Source organism: Furipterus horrens, unplaced genomic scaffold (assembly GCF_987537825.1).
Source record: "Furipterus horrens unplaced genomic scaffold, mFurHor1.1.pri manual_scaffold_3, whole genome shotgun sequence".
Taxonomy (NCBI): Eukaryota; Metazoa; Chordata; class Mammalia; order Chiroptera; family Furipteridae; genus Furipterus; species Furipterus horrens.
Window position 1 is genome coordinate 145,022,596 of NW_028327173.1, and position 12,917 is coordinate 145,035,512.

The 12,917-nt window shown below is 36.8% G+C and overlaps 1 protein-coding gene and 1 non-coding gene across 2 annotated transcripts in view; both read left to right on the top strand.

The window, feature by feature from the left end:
* TMCO5A (transmembrane and coiled-coil domains 5A) overlaps window positions 1–12,917 on the top strand; it is a 120,940-nt gene that overhangs the window by 19,550 nt on the left and 88,473 nt on the right. The window contains exons 2-9 of the mRNA XM_090268337.1: window positions 3,264–3,413; window positions 3,838–3,961; window positions 4,352–4,402; window positions 5,124–5,195; window positions 7,157–7,213; window positions 7,655–7,714; window positions 8,154–8,218; window positions 9,276–9,333. Coding sequence (XP_090124463.1) covers window positions 3,264–3,413; window positions 3,838–3,961; window positions 4,352–4,402; window positions 5,124–5,195; window positions 7,157–7,213; window positions 7,655–7,714; window positions 8,154–8,218; window positions 9,276–9,333 — 637 coding nt within the window. The remainder of the gene's footprint in view (window positions 1–3,263; window positions 3,414–3,837; window positions 3,962–4,351; window positions 4,403–5,123; window positions 5,196–7,156; window positions 7,214–7,654; window positions 7,715–8,153; window positions 8,219–9,275; window positions 9,334–12,917) is intronic.
* On the top strand, window positions 11,133–11,236 carry LOC150016251 (small nucleolar RNA U13). The gene has a single exon (XR_016510375.1). It is a non-coding gene; the product is annotated as a small nucleolar RNA U13 (small nucleolar RNA).

A 12,917-nucleotide genomic window follows, 5' to 3' on the forward strand; every position in this document is an offset into this window, starting at 1 on the left:
ATTTGGTGTTGATTTTTGTAAGTTCTTTATACATTTTGGATTTAACCCCTTATTAGATGTATCAGCAAATACATTCTCCCATTCTGTGGGTTGTCTTTTATTTTATTGAAGATTTCCTTTGCTATGCAAAAACTTTTTAGTCTGATGTAGTACTATCTGTGTATTTTTTCTTTTGTTTCTCTTGCCTGGGGAGATATATCAAAAAAAATATTGCTATGAACAAGGTCTAATATTTTTGCTGCCTATGTTTTCTTTTATGATTTTTATGGTTTCTGGTCTAACGTTAAAGTCTTTAATCATTTTGAATTTGCTGTGTGAAGTATAAGACAGTGGTGTAGTTTCAGTTTTCTGCATTATCTGTTCAGTTTTCCCAACACTATTTATTGAATAAAATATCTTTAACCTAAGGTATGTGCTTGCTTCCTCTATTGAATATCAATTGACTATAAAGGTGACTATGCATACTGATCTATGTATCTGTCTTTATGCCAGTACCATGCTGTTCTGATTACTATGGCCTTATAGTATATTTTGATATTAGGTAGCATAATTTTTACAACTCTGTTGGAATAATTTTTCCAACTCTGTTCTTTTTCTCAGGGTTGCTGCTGCTATGCGGGGCCTTTTGTAGTTCTTTATAAATTTTTGAGATATTTGTTCTAGTTTTGTGAAATACATTACTGGAATCTTAATAGTAATTGCACTGAATTTATAGGTTGCTCTGGGTAGTATAGACATTTTAATGATATCAATTCTTCCTATCCATGAACATTGATTGTGCGTCTATTTATTTGTATCTTCTTCAATTTCTTCCTTCACTATCTTATGATTGTCCATGTACAGGTCTTCTACATCCTTGGTTAGGTTTATTACTAGGTATTTTGAAGCACTTGTGAATGGGATTGTTTTCTTAATCTCTTTCTTTTAGTTTGTTATTGGCATATAAAATGCAATGGATTTTAGGATATTAATTTGTTTCCTGATACTTTGCTAAATTCACTTATCAGTTCTAGTAGTTTTTCGGTGGAATCTGGGGTTCGCTGTCTATAGTATTATGTCATCCGCAAATAATGTCAGTTTTACTTCTTCCTTTCCAATTTGGATGCCTTTCATTTTTTCTTCTTGTCTAATTGTTGTGGCTAGGACTCCTAGTATTGTGTTGAATAAAAGAAGTGTAAGCAGACATCCTTGTCATGTTCCCCTTAAGAGGAAGGCTTATACTTTTTGCCCATTGAGTATGATGCTGGAAGTGGGTTTGTCATATATGACCTTTATTATGTTTAGATATATCATTTCTAATCCCATTTTGCTGAGAGTTTTTATCATAAATTGGTGCTGGATTTTATTAAATGCTTTTTTTTTTTTTTGCATCTATTGGTATGATCATGTAGTTTTTATCATTCATTCTTATTATGTGGTAGATCACATTTACTGAATTGTGAATGTTGTACCAACCTTGCATTCTAAGAATAAATCTCATTTGATCATGGTGTATGATCTTCTGATACATTGCTATATTTGGTTTACTAATATTCTGTCGAGGATTTTAGCATCTATGTTCACAAGGGATATTGGCCTATAATTTTCTTTCTTTGTAGTGTTTTTATCTGGTTCTGGAATTAGAATAATGCTGGCCTCATAAGATAAGCTTGAGAGCCTTCCCTTTTTCTGAATTTTATGAAATAATGAGAGGAAAAGGTGTTAGTTCTTCTTGAAATGTTTGGTAAAATTCACCTTTGAAGCCATCTGGTCCAAGGCTTTTGTTGGTTTTGAGTTTTTTTATTATTGTTTCAATTTCACTGACTGTAATCTGTCTATTCAGAATCTCTGGTTCTTCCTGATTTAGTTTTGGAAGACTGTATGTTTCTGGAATTTATTCATTTCATTCATGTTGTCTAGTTTTTTGTCATATAGTTGTTCATAACATTTCCTTAATTTCCTTTGTATTTCTTTCTTAATTTCCTTTGTATTTCTTTGGTGTAAGTTGTTATTTCACCTTTTTCTTTTCTGATTTTATTTATTTGGGTCCTTTCTTTCTTTTTCTTAATGAGTCTGGATAAAGGTTTGTCAATCTTGTTTATCTCTTCAAAGAACCAGCTCTTAGATTCATTTATCTTTTATATCATTTTTTAGACTCTATTTCATTTATTTCTGCTCTGATCTTTATTATTTGCTTCCTTCTACTCACCTTGGGCTTTGTTTGTTGTTCTTTTTCAAATGTTAAGTTAGATTGTTTATTTGAGCTTTTTCTTGTTTTTGAGACAGGTCTGAAATGCTATGAATTCCCCTCTTAGGACTGCTTTCCCAGTGCCCCACAGGTTTTGGATGTGCATCCTCATTTTCATTTGTTTAAAGGTAGCTTTTGATTTCTTCCTTGGTCTCATTGTTGACCCATTCATTGTTTAATGACACGTTATTTAGCTTCTGTGTCTTTGTGTGTTTTTCAGTGTTCTTCTTGTGATTGATTTCTTCCAAGACCCACAGTGAGCTCCAGGCTGTGTCCATCTGTGACATTATCCTGGCTCTTCTCCCTTCCCTCCTCCCTGTCTTGCTCCCACTCACCCACCTTCAGAAATTTCAAAGCATGGATCTCTGAGGCATGTTTGTGTGCTAAGCAGGGAATCCATTTTGAATTACAGCTGTTTAAATTGTTGTAACTTCAAAGGGAGAGACAAGGGAACCTCTCATGCAGCCATTCCTCTGATGTCACCAGTGTTTTCATTCTTAAAAGTGAATGGCTGGTTCATATGTGTGTGTGTTTAATGGAGTGATTTCCCATGGTAGATTCTCAAGCTTTGTAGTGGGCAATGGCACAGTTTTGAGATGGAAGAAGGGAGAGAAGAGCTAATACCCTACCTGCTGTGGAAACGTCTTCTGGCTCTGCATAAAGCTAGGCTCATCCATTAGTGATGTGCCAGCTGCCTGGATAAAAGGACCCAATAAAAATGTATTGCATGATCAGCTTTTGTGGAAAATTTGTGTGGAAAACCATTCTCTTCAATGCAAGCTTCTCCTGGAATCAGAGTGGAACAGTTTGGATGAAAAAGCCTGGGAGGGACCTCCTTTCCTGATTGAGTTTAGAATTATTGAAACAAATTGTAGAGCATGATTGAGAAATACAATTTCCTAAGAATCAAAAAGAAAAAGTGTGCTCCCAGAAACAGTCATATTAATGAATTATAGGTTCTAGATATCACATTTGGCTCAAAGTTTTTTATCTTAAGATAACTGGCCCTTGTTCATTTGGGGGGCTGAGCTTACAGGTCCAAAAAAGTGGAAATCTTAAGATTGGCCCAGTCAAAGAGGAACATTAACAGTTTAAACACAGACCTTGAAAAGGATATGCAGAGAATAGATGAAGCAAATCAGGACCTTCTTCTCAAAATCCATGAGAAAGAAGATGAGATTCAGAGGTAAGTGCTGGGTTTTCATAAGGGAAGCTCCCAATCCAAAAAGGGGGGGAAAGGTGAAGAAGAAAAGACAAAGCTGAATTGCAGCTTTCTCTAGAGACCTATGTCTTGTATAGCAAAAACTTTCTTCTTCATTCTTTGGCATTTCTCTTAGGCTTAGATCCTGAAATATAACAACTTTAAAATATATTTCTAAAAGACTAAGTGATGTTCACCTGAGCTGAAAGAACATTCGGTATTTGACTTGGGAAGTAGGGGAATCTTACTGTTGATACCTTTAAAGTGAATCTGAGTCTAAGGATCCAGGAAAGAAGGGTTCCAAACTTGCAATTTGTATTTATTATCATTGAGATACCCTTAAAATTGATACGTGTTTTGTCAGTTCTGAAACTGCCAGCTTCTTACAGTGTGTGCTTGTGCCATCCAGGCTGGAAAGTGAAATAACTCAGACCAAGGACTCAGCAGAAGACGAGGAGTGGGAGAAGGAAAACTGCACCACACTGGAAAGGGAAAGAGCTTTGCAGGAACTAGAAGAAGAAACAGCCAGACTTGTAAGCAAGAAGCTGGGAAGAGCCATTTGATAAGTTTTATTCCTCATCAATTGCCAGATAAGCTGGTCCTCCCCTACCCCCTTTTTACATTCAAAGAAGAGTCAAGTCAAAAGTCATGGCAGAATGGATCCATGCATGAAAGGGGATGGGGGGGTGGGGCATAGTTTCTTTGGTAACATTTAATAATAGTAAACCCTACAGGTAAGCATCTCTAGTCCTGGAAACTTGGTGTGTATATATTGAGATCAAACCATAGTTTCTTTATCTGGCATCATGAAGTAAGATGGAGTTTCGTAGGAAATTATCACTGGAGTCAAATGGAGAACAATCAACTGAAGGAAGACAGTTGGTAGTGTGCAGAATCACACTATACTCTGCTTCTTTCAACAGGAAAGGAAGAATGAGGCTCTGGTCCACAGTATAGAAGAACTTCAAAGAAAGGTGGGATAGAGTTCTGTGTTCCCTGGTGTCCCCATACCACTCCTAGTCATCAAAGAGGCAAGGGAGGGAAAATGATTATATAAGGACCCAAATGTCAGGGAGGCCTGCGCTGAGATGGGTACTACTCCTGCTCCACTCTTCTGAGGCTGAGTTTTATGATCTACATGCATTGATTCTCCCTGGAAGCCTCAGGCAAAAGCAGTGTGTGGGGTATTAAGGGCACTCTGTGATCTCATGGGTTCTTCATTCTACCACAAGAAAATGAATTCCAACAGGCACTCTTTGGAGTAATTGACTGGAACCTTTGTAGTGAGAGATTAATTTTACTTTCAACAGAGATTTTTAAAAAATAATTCCTTAAAATTCCATTTTCCTTGTCCAGCGATTCCCTCTACCTCGACCCCTAATCATAACATATTGGGTTTTCTATGATGATCGTACTTTCTGAACCATGCCTGCAACTCTGAGTGACCCAGCATGGGTTAGGGGTTCAGGGAAGTACTCCTGTCTTGAGTGGACTCTAGCTTTGGTGGCTACGGTGGGTGAGAAGATAGGGGTAAAATAAAGATGTTCCCAAGTATCTACCAAAGAGCTATCTCCTGGAAGTTTCTATCAAGGCCAAGTTACTGGCACCCATACATCAGAGAATGACTCTGTCTTCTAAATCTTTTAATTAGATGTATTTTTATTTGAAATGTATTTTTTTTATTTGCAACCAAAGCTTACAAGGAAATTACCTAAGGTGACCCAGTGTGAAAAAGGCAATCCAAAGGGAACACCAGAAGAGTCAAAGGTAAAAAAAAAAAAAAAATTTAAATGGGTTTGGGGTATGTGACTAGGAAATAAGCCTTCACGTGCAAATATGGGATAAACTCTTTGTAGTTTTAGTCTATGTTAGGATTAAGCCTGAGGCACTGAATGTTGAATTCTCCTCTGCCAAGAGTAAGAAATTGTACTCTGAAGCCATATATTTTATTTGTGTTCTCTGTTCCAACTGTGTGGTTGCATGAGGAGATAAAGCATGTTTACCTATGCCTCCATCTTGACCAGAGGTCTTATGCAGGAAACTTTATATCAGAAAGAAACTGAAGCTAAGATTTGAAAGGATTATGAAGCCCCTTGACTATTTTTCCATAAAACTACAGCACTCGGGAGTTTTTCTTCCTTCTCCCCAGAATAGGACTTTCTGGCTATAACCTATTCAGAACCTAGTGGTGACAGTTTAAGTCTGGCTCTGCTGGCTAAGTCAGGTAAGCTGAGTTGATAGACAATAGACAGAGAGTTCCAGACATTGTCAAAACAATGGCTATACTTTTCTTGGTAATGATTGACCCAGCCCTAATGAGTTCTAGAGTATTATTAACCATTTTAATCATTCCCTTTTGCCCCACTGTATTTTAGAATTATCAGGTGGTATCTCTAATTCTATGAAATACACAGCATTTCTTTTGCTTCTGTTCCTGTTGCATGAGGGTGATCAGTTCAGCGGTTGCTTCAACTCCTTGTGACTCATACCATTGTCTTGAAAATAAAGTCCTTATCACATTTGGCTATCTGGTCCTGATTGGAGAGAAAAGGAACTGCTGGAAGGGTCCAGATGTAAAATAATGCTATCTAGGTGAAAGTGGGAACAATAGAGTTGAAAATGGAAGGAAGGAAAGATGCAGTCACAGTCAGGTCTGCTCTATCTACAGAATATATTCCAAATGCATCCATTTCTCTCTATCTACTACTACTATTACTGCTACCCTTTTGCAAGGTACCATAACCCCTCACCTGGACACTGAAGTAGCCTCTTAACTAGTCTTCTTGCTTCTGCTCTTACTCCTAAACATTCAACTTTCCACACATAAGGAAGTCCTCTTTAAAAACACAAACCAGATTTTGTCTTTACTTTTTCAAGCTCTTTCTTGACTTCTCACTGAAATTAGAATAAAGAACCAATCTCTTTCTAGAAACTCACAAAATCTCATTCATGTCTAACATTCCTCACCTAATTTTTTCTTACCAGTCTTCCCTATGTTCCAGCCATGTAACTTCTCCATACACACCAGATTGTGCTATTTCACAGTCTTGGACCTTGCTGTAACTTCTACATTGAATATATTTCTTCCAGATATCCATTTTTGTAATATCACTTAGACATCAGCTCAAATATCATCACATCTATAATAGCTTTTCTACCATCACTCACTCTCATTACATTACTCTGTTTTCATTTCCTTCATAGTATTTATCATTATCATGTTGACTTATTTATGTTCCCCAACTAGAATGTCAGCAGTGTGAATCAGAGTGCCTATCAATCCTATTACCACTGTATCCTTAGTACCCCGCTGCTTCTTCCCTGTCATTCCAGCTTGGTGGCCTACATATTTAAGGAAGGAAAAGAGGGAAAAAAGAATACAGAGAGGGAGAAGAGAGTGAGCAATGACTATATAAAAGGAAAATGAAGAGTGAACTTTTTCAAATTTGATGGTTTTCCTAAGAGAAAAGGCTAAGAAAAAAGCAAGAATTGAAGTTTAGGGGTGAAGGAAGCACTGATGGAAGGGAAGAGGTTGGAAGTATAGAAAAGCAGGCTTACCAGGCAGCTGCAAAGGATGCTGGATGGGTTGGCTTCTCCATCCAAAAGACATCTGAAATCGTGCCTGAGTCTTCCAGCTGCCTGTGAGACAATATCAAGACAGCATTTCAGAATGGAATTCTGTATGGTTTTCACTTTGCTGAGTTACCAATCTCCATTCCTTCCTACAGCTTAAGATTCAGCAGCTGGAAGCTTCCTGTGCTGACCAAGAGAAGAAACTGACCAAGGTAACAAAGTAAACACTACTCCTGAAGGAAGAGAAACTGGACCTTGGTCAGACCATCTAAGACATTCTTCAAATGACTGAGTTTTAAGGTTCCAGATCCAGACCATTCTGGGGCCAAGGAGAGATGAAAAGAAGAAAGATTAATACAGTCCCCTAGGTTTATGTTTCTTTAACATTTTTACAGGGTACATTCCATAATCTACAAACCCAACCAATTAATGTGCGTTCTTCACCCAACTGTTCCCAAATATTTCCCATCGGGATTGTAAAATTCTGCTTGCTTATCCTCAGAAAAAGGTAATAAGTTCATGCGCACAGCAAAAACAAATTTAGAACAATTAGAAAACTACATTTAGGATATGGACATAGAAGGTAACAAGTATACTTTTGTTTGTATAGCAGTTTACTGAGAGAAATTTAAAGCTGGATTTTTGTTTCACAGGTAATAGAAGACTTTGCATTTGTGGCCCAACTCTGTGAAGATCAGGCCCTCTGCATAAAGGTACAGCTGCTAAGTCAAGGGGCAGCAAAGGGTTTGTTAAGGTATAGGATGAAATGTATCCAGGCTTTTAAACTAATACAGTCTGTAACAATTTTACCTCTTCAAGGCGGTACTACAAAAGGACTTTAGGGTCCTTGAAACTCCATGACCAATATCATTCTATTACTGCCCTGATCTCCCAACCTCTATGCTCTTAAATTAATAATAAGCACTCTTTCTATTTATTTAAATCCCCATTGCCCCAGGGACCTGCCCAATAGTGAAGTATGGTGAGAATCAATAGTGGGGTGGGGTGAGGGGGTGGGGGGCTAGGGAATATAAAATGGCAGTGGGAATATCAAACATTCATGTTACAATGGAACAATACATGCTTACCATGATTAGAAAAAGCATAAAGCTTCCAATTAGTAACTGTGGTTTCTTCTCTTTCTCTTTGAAGAAGTACCGGGAAACTTTTAAGAAAATAGAAGAAGAACTAGAGATTCGGTTCCTTGAGAAAGAAGTGTGAGCTTTGGCAAACAAGGAACATTCTGGTTTTAGTGGTAACTCCATTTCAGCCTGGGTCAGAGCAAACATTTCTCTGACCAGTTCCTAGTTGGAACTGAATGAGCCCCAACACCATATGGCTTTCCCCAGTTAGTGGTCTGGCTGGCCCCCATCAGACTACACCAACTTAAAAGTGCAGGTTCTTCTCCCATTCATCTTAAAAGTCTTAAGGAAACACATCTCCCTTTATAATTTTATCATATTATCAATTATTCAAGTTTATATTAAGGCCAACAACATAAGCTTTAAAAAGGGTTATTGGTCAGTCACCTTTAATAGTAGGACATTCTTTACAGGTCACAGAAAATGGCTTAAAACTTAATACCATCCTTACTTCCCCAAAATATATGAGAACTGAACCATTTGGGATATAAATGAAACCTAATCTCTAGGCTCAAATTAAAGCTATCATAGTATAAAACTTAAACTATATTAAACCATGAGCATTATAAATTATAAATGATAAATAAGAGTCTAAATGATGAGAAACCAAAACCAAAAACCTCACTTCCATTTCTTGGCCCTCTTTAGAAATCAAATCTAATTTCAATCAAGAAGTATTTCTATTTATTAGATATTTTGGAATCTTGGGAATCAAGAGAAAGAGACCCAAACTGCATACAGACTCTAAATATGCCAAGTACAAACTATGGTCTGGGGGTAAAGGCACTGTGACTTGGAGATCCTCACCCCTAAAGAAAACCTTCAAGTCTCCCTAAATTCTGCTTGAGCAGTAGGTATGGTTTGACTGCTAAGCTAAGATCCTAGAACAGGACTGCTCAATAGAACTTTCTCTGCTATCCAAGAGGTAGCAACTAGCCACCTACTGCATTGCAACTGAGGAACTGATTGTTTTTTATTTCAATTAATTTAAATGTAAATATCTACATGTACCCACTAGTTACAATAGTGGACAGCATAGCTTTAGAATCAAAACTGGTTTTAAATAAGCACCACATAACATGAATATTTGAGAGTACTTTATTTGATCCCTGTTTTGATTCTTTTCCCTCAGATCAAAAGTCTTGAGCATGAACTCTGAGAGAAAAGATTTTAACAGCCAACATAATCAGGTAAGCACTCCACTCCATCTTCAGTGTCTCAGTATCATTGCCTTTCAAAGGAGTTTCCCAAATACTATGATACAAGCCACCATACACCAATCTTCCCATGTGCATTTTCCAAGAACAGTACCAGACACAATTCCAAGGCATTCCAAACCTAAATAAGCAAAGAGGATACTAAGGAACAATCATCTTCACTCTTTTTGTAGACACACTAATGACATATTCTCAAATAAAATAGCCTAATATCTAGGATAATTCAGAGTAGAAGTCAGAAGGAATATTTAACTGAGGGTATGCTCCAATGAGAGGAGGCCAGCACATGCCACACACACCACTCATTCATTCCTGCCATCTCTATCAATCACAGTACTGATGATCCCAACCAGAAATTTTATGTTGTTGAGATAACGTAGGCTTTATAATCTCGGAAAAGAAGCAGGTATCAATAATTAACCATTGATTGTCCTTGGAGTCATCCAGGTGTTTGGATATATGTTAGACAACATTCATAGTGGCCATGGTTCCCACTGTCCTGGACAGGTTATCCTGGCCTCAAGCTTGCTTATCTATTCAACAAACAAAACTCATGAAATTAACCTCTCTAGAACCAAGCTTGGCATGCTCCCCGATGTGTCCCGTCATCTACCTGCAGTGGCTCATCAAAGTACTCCCTCTGACCACCTATCAGAAGAATTGTCTTTATCAAGATTATCAGTCCCATGAAGGTTTGATTACCTATGATGTTTGAGCAATCCTTATGGAGAGGCTAACTGAGCAACCAACCGGCTGGCATGCCACTTAATCTCACTTAAGCTGCAGAACCAAATTTGTAACCCCAAAAGTTTCTCATTCCAGTTCCATGAGCTTCACTTCCACAATTTTAAATGATCATAATTTCTCTTTCTTTTTTTAATCTCACAAGGTAGTTAAAAGAAAAATGAACTAAGAAAATATTTTAGAAAAGTGGTGCCACAGAAATCCAGGAAATATTCTTACCTTTACATTTTTACAACTTTTAAAACTAATTCCTTTGGATAAGTCTGTATGGTTTTCATAGCCTATAAAGTTCTCTAAGGATTACTGGCTAAAGAGAAGGTAAGGGTGTACTTGAAAGAGGCTAGAATCAAAATACCCAGTCTCCAGGCACACTGACCTCAGGCAACATACTTTTCCTCTCTATGCCTTCCTTTACTTCTATCCATATATTTAAAAAGGTAACATAAAATTTTATATATGTACATATATATATATAGTATCTTTGAAATTTTTACCTTTTCTTATGCATATGAAAAAATGTGTATGATATTATCTAAATATAATATTTAACTAATGGTTCACTGAATATTATTTGGCAGTGATGATAGCTTGCAGAAATTGCTTATATATCAATGTCCCTTCTTTTTCTCCCAGATTACTTCTCTCCAAAAGAAGGGAATATGGTTCTGTAAAAAGTAAGTAAATATCTTTGGGTACATTTTCTGGGAGTTATGCTTAGCCATCCTGGCAGAAAGCAAAGTATAAACAAGAAGAACCTTGTATACACACACAGACACACACAGTCAACAAAGTAGCATCATTAATGACTGCGTTTCTCAGTTCTAATATTATGACTTCTGTTCCAAGGCAATTACTAATCTCAAGTTTCCAGTATTAAAAACCAATGGCCTAATAGCAATCAGAAACAATAATCATATCACCTAAAACAGATGTGGTAAATCTTATACTTACTCCCCTTTTCCTTTAGCAATTTGAATTCGCTAATGTATTGGGTTCCCCAGTAACTTCAGTAGGTTAGAAATAGGGAGATCCTTTTGTAGTTCATAAGCATGATGATTCAGCTTTCACATTATAGTGTGTTAGATCCCTCTCCCAAACCTTGTTACAATGTTAGTACATTACCCCTCTGACATGAAAAAAAATACATAGAAATGGGGAGAGAACTTCTGAATCCAAGCATACCACTGCCTATCAGCAGATAAATAGAAAAATGACTATGAAAAGGAGATAGCACTAATAATAATTGCTAAAAAATACTTTTTAAACTAAATAAGAACTCAAGATTCAAACAACTGAGAAGATATTATTCCTGAGGGAGTCACCATGATAGCAAAGTAAAATTGCTATTCATGAATCCCCTGCATTTTCAAGAAAAGGTTAAATTATGTTCAATATAATATGTTTAAGAAGGCATAGAGAAACATATACTCAAAGTGGTATGAAATAGGATTTAGAAAGAGTTCCATCAAAATGGCTAACATAAAATTATTGGTGTTTAAAGGTCAGCTTCAGTTGTCTGGTAATTTTGTTTAAGGGACATATCCCTTCATAGCGGGTAAGTCAAGTATTAGTTATTTTGATAGCTCTCAACACAAAGTTCCCAGAACAACTAGCAGAATTTTCATTAAAACTTCTAGGCTGTCTTTAAGATGTTCTTTAATACCAATGCCCAGCATGAAATTGCCCATGTTGAATTCCAAAATAAGAACGGTCTGCCTTGCAGAGAGTTGGTATTCTGGAGAGAACCTCACAACATCCTGCAAGTCTAGCTTATCACATCAAACTACAAATGTCTTTCCTCTTATTCTGCTCCAACATCCTGTGGGGGCACTGATATATTGGGCGCTGACTCAAGATACGAGAGCTAGATGATTCCTAGGATTTTCCCTGGAAATGTCATCCCACAGATGTCATCTCCAAACCTCATGAATGTCATATCTAGCTTCAGGGACAGTGGTGGGAAGAGATTTGCAAAGGGCTTTTGATTCTAATTCTGACCAAGATGCTGTACTAGAATGTATCCTGGCTCCCATCACCAAGATTTACTCCACAAGAAAACTTTAAAAACAGGGATGGGGGAAGAAGGGGTTATTTTCAACTGGTGAGTGAAAGTGGGTAGTGAATTTGTCCTGGGGCAGGAAGCAACCCAACACAGCTGAATAAAGGTAATACAGAAGAAAACGAAAGAAAGAAGGAAAGAAAGAAAGAAAGAAAGAAAGAAAGAAAGAAAGAAAGAAAGAAAGAAAGAAAGAAAGAAAGAAAGAAAGAAAGAAAGAAAGAAAGAAAGAGAAAGAAAGAAAGAAAGAAAGAAAGAAAGAAAGAAAGAAAGAAAGAAAGAAAGAAAGAAAAGAAAGAAAGAAGGAAGGAAGGAAGAAAGAGAAAGGGAAGAAAGGGAAGAAGAAAAAAGGAAGGAAAATAATGGAGGCATCCTCCTACAAATCATATTAAAAACACAAGGGCAAAATAATACATCAGTTATAGAAGAAATTAAGAGTACCATAGGGAAATTTATAAAAATTTATTAGGAAATATTAAAGGTAACATGAATGAAAGAAGAGAATACCATAGTCATGGATAGGAAGCTTTAGTATCATAAATGTATCAATCATCTCCAAATGATTAAGCAAGTCATTTCAGTTCCATACTCCCCAAAAGATTTTTCATGCCCTTGAATAAAATGATTCTAAAAAACACTGTATGTGAGACTTCTGATCAAGATGGAGGTATAGGCAAACATGCCTCGCCTCAGCACACAACTATATCAAAAAATATAATTAGACTACAAAACAAATTTCACCCAGAATTGTCAGAAA